The following is a 3,596-nucleotide window of genomic DNA, read 5'->3' as shown; positions in this document are numbered from 1 at the left end:
ATTCAAATTTCTTGGGTTCATTGCTTCCACAGTCTAAAAGCCAAAGGAAAGACACACGTGTATCTCTTTACAGTATCCTCATTCCTGCCAGGCAGGCTGGTGACTGAGGATCCTAAGTTTAAGGCTAACCGAGCTACACAGCAAGACCTTGTCTAAATCAACAAAAAATGTTAGCAGTGACAGGGATTGAGTCTATGGCTTCATACTTGCTCTACCACTGAGCTACAGTACTAAGCACCTCTCCACCTCCCCAACAAACAAACCCACACAACAAAACAAAATGAGAACAATAAATCTACCTTATAGCTGAGGACATTACATGAATTATTATGCTAAAAAGGTTCTTTCAAGTGAATGTTTGTCATGGGTATGCTTTCAAGATTAGTGAGCGATGCACGGGACTGTGTTAAGTACTTTGTACCCCTTTTTATCCTTTGAGGGTTTCTTACAGAACTCTCGCTGTCCTGGAACTCATTCTGTAGACCAGTCTAGCCTCATAGAGACCCGCCAGCCTCTGCTTCGTGAGTGCTAGGAATAAAGGCGTGCAGCCCCAGGCTCCGCTAACGCCGTTGGGGAGGTACTATAATATTACTTAGATAAAAGCAAACTGGTTTTGAGAGAATGGTTGGTTATGTCTAGTTTGAAAATCACAACTCCGTCCCACAAAAAGGCGGCTAATTTCAAGACAACTCAGACCAGTTGGCAGCCCAGCACCAACGCCTCCGTTCATCTTTCGATCGGCCACTAGCCTTGACTATCCCCAGCTCCTCTTTCTGCTCCAGGTCTAGCACAGGAAAGATACTCACGGCTCTAAGAGCCCGAACCAAATTCTCACAAATGTGCCGCTTTTCCTAATCTAGTTCGGGCAGCGACTCCTCTGGCGCAAACCATTCATTTGGTTCACCTGCATGAGCCAAATTCAGCAGCCAGGAAGGCTAACAAACCTGCAAGCAGGAGCCCTGCCACCTGCCAGTCGCCCCCGCCGCCCTGGCTAAACTACGCCCCCTAGAGGTCGGTCTCTAGGCGGAAATCCAGGACCCTTAGCAGCCTCAGCCCTAGGCCCGCCCCTTCCTCCAGGCCCGAACGTCGAGCGTCACGATCGCTGAACGCAGCCAATACGGAATGCGCGGCAGAGTGGCGGGAGGTTCGATTGACACTGCCTGGAGGCTGTTAACGCGCGCTTCGGGAAGTGGAAGGTTAAGGGCAAGACACCGGAGACGCTCTGTGCCTCTCTTCAGCATCTTTTCAGATTCTCCTCCTCCCAACCTGGACCTTTTACTGGCCCTTCCCGGGTTCCTGTTTAACGTCCCTCAAGTCTTTTCCTGGGTCCCTACTTGACCTCTGTCAGATTTTGTTTGGCATCCGTCCAGTTCTGGTAAATTCCCATCCCCCATCCCTTCGCACTTTAATATCTACTTTTCTCTTGGCTAGTGATAACCCTCAGGGAAGCAGCCCAGCGAGGGACGGAATTCCGACTCTACTTTCACCTGCAATTTAATCGGTCTTCTCTTCCATCCTAGGTTTATACCCAGCTCCGCCTGGACTTGCACTCTGAATTTCTTGAGCCTTGAGTAACTGGCGATCTAAGTTCCCGGTTTGGACCCAAGTTCCAGCCCCTGATTGCGTCTCCACCCATGACGACTCTTTAGACTTTCTTTTCAAGGATATAGCAGCTCCCCTCAAAAGCATGCCCAGGTCCTGCCCTCTCTGTTGCTGAGTGCTTTTGATTTAGCTGATGGGTACTTGACATCTGATGCTTCTGGGTCCAGGATGGTAAGTGTGACCTTAAGCAGACTTAACGGGGCCTTTGCTGCAGGATCTCCGCAGGTACTCACTTTCTGTTCTCCCTTACAGAGGAGGAGCTTAGCCCCCAGCCAGCTGGCCAGGAGGAAACCAGATGGCAGATCATCTGATGATGAAGACTGGCTGCCTGAGACAGTAGTGAGTGTTCTAGGGAAATATGGAAGATGGGGATACAGGGCTGTTTGGACAGAAAAGGAATCTGGAGTTGGTTTTTGTGGTCCAAAGTCATCTTCAGAAAGTATCTTTCATCCATTTAGTAGCCTTTCCCCCTTTCTTTTCTTTTTCTTTTCTCTCTCTCTCTCTCTCTCTCTCTCTCTCTCTCTCTCTCTCCTCTCTTTCTCTCTCTTTTTTTTTGAGACAGTATCACCAGGTAGCCCAGACTGTGGTCTGTGGTCTGCCTCCTCAGACTGCCTGTTGGTGCACCAACATATTTGGCACTTACCAGTGAAAACTTACCATGTACCAGGCATTGAATAAGATTAATAAAATTGTCCTTGAAAACTTACCATGTACCAGGCATTGAATAAGATTAATAAAATTGTCCTTCGGGTAGGTTCTCTAGAAACTAATACAACCTCTGTTTTCTTCATGGGAGGAGTATATTAAAAGCAAGGAATAGGTTATGTTGGGTCCCAGAACTGCAAAAAGTGTGTGTGTGTGTGTGGGGGGGCGTGCACACCTATATTTTGTTCTTCCCTAGACTATATAGTGTTTATAGTGTATCTACCCAAGCCTGGGATACATAAAACCTTTCTTTCCTTTTCTTTCTTTCTTTCTTTCTTTCTTTCTTTCTTTCTTTCTTTCTTTCTTTTTTTTTTTTTTTTTTTTTTTTTTTTTAAGGGATTTTGATGTGGGAGCTTGTAAGGAAAGGATCCCTTAAGGAAGGACTAGATGCACTTTTTTTGGTTTTGTTTTGTGTTTTCAAGATAGGGTTTCTCTGGTAGCCCTGGCTGTCCTGGAGCTTGCTCTGAGGACCAGTCGAGCCTCTCATTTAGAGATCCGCCTGCTACTGCTTCCCAAGCACAGGGATTAAGGGTTTGTGCCACCATGCCTGACTGGCACTTCTCTTTTCAAATTTATTTATTTTTTTGTCTTTTTGAGACAGGAGTTCTCTGTTGTGTAGCTTTCTGGCAGACCTTGAACTCACTACGTGTTGACTAGGCTGGCCTTGGACTCAGATCCACCTGCCACTGCCTACCGAGTTCTGGGATTAATGGCGTGGGCCGCCATACCTGTCCTAGTAGGCACTTGTCTTTGTTAGGGTCAGTGTGTGAGTAAAGGCACTGGGAGGAAGAGGGCCTGGCGACTGCTTCAGATCTGCCCTATGGAATCATCGCAGACAGCTTGACAAGCTGGTACCAGTGTGCTGATGGCTTGGGGTTAACTTCTTTTTTAAACTTGTTTTGGGGAGAGTGTATATGCTTTGACATTTAAGGGGAGAGTCAGTTATCTCTTTCCACTATGTGGGTTTAGGTATTGAACTCAGGTCTTCGGGTTTGGTGGCAAGTGTCCATACTGCTCAGCTGTTTCAAGACACTCCCCCTCCCCCACCTTTTGGGACAGGGTCTTTCTTAAAGCTCAGCCTGACCTCAAACTCACAGTGACTTAGCTCACGGTGACTTTAAAAAGCGAGCTCCCCCACCCCCTTCACCTTCCGAGTAAACCACCGAGTAAACCACTGCAGCTACCTGGGGCTCATTAGCATTGCTGCTTTGCTACTGTGAGAGGAACAATGGCTCCCTCTTTCGATTTACAAAGCTCATTCTCTGCAGGTGAGTAATGAATGGAGCTGT

At 47.4% G+C, this 3,596-nt stretch overlaps 1 protein-coding gene across 1 annotated transcript in view; it reads left to right on the top strand.

The window, feature by feature from the left end:
- Positions 1 to 1,114: 1,114 nt before the first annotated feature.
- Rad54l (RAD54 like) overlaps positions 1,115 to 3,596 on the top strand; it is a 28,141-nt gene continuing 25,659 nt past the window's right edge. The window contains exons 1-3 of the mRNA XM_005371488.3: positions 1,115 to 1,375; positions 1,521 to 1,773; positions 1,855 to 1,941. Of these exons, the coding sequence (XP_005371545.1) occupies positions 1,771 to 1,773; positions 1,855 to 1,941 (90 nt within the window). The 5' untranslated portion in view covers positions 1,115 to 1,375; positions 1,521 to 1,770. The remainder of the gene's footprint in view (positions 1,376 to 1,520; positions 1,774 to 1,854; positions 1,942 to 3,596) is intronic.

This window comes from Microtus ochrogaster, unplaced genomic scaffold, assembly GCF_000317375.1.
Source record: "Microtus ochrogaster isolate Prairie Vole_2 unplaced genomic scaffold, MicOch1.0 UNK110, whole genome shotgun sequence".
Lineage (NCBI taxonomy): Eukaryota > Metazoa > Chordata > Mammalia > Rodentia > Cricetidae > Microtus > Microtus ochrogaster.
Note: the sequence above shows the minus strand (reverse complement) of the source record. Positions and strands in the feature narration are given on the sequence as shown.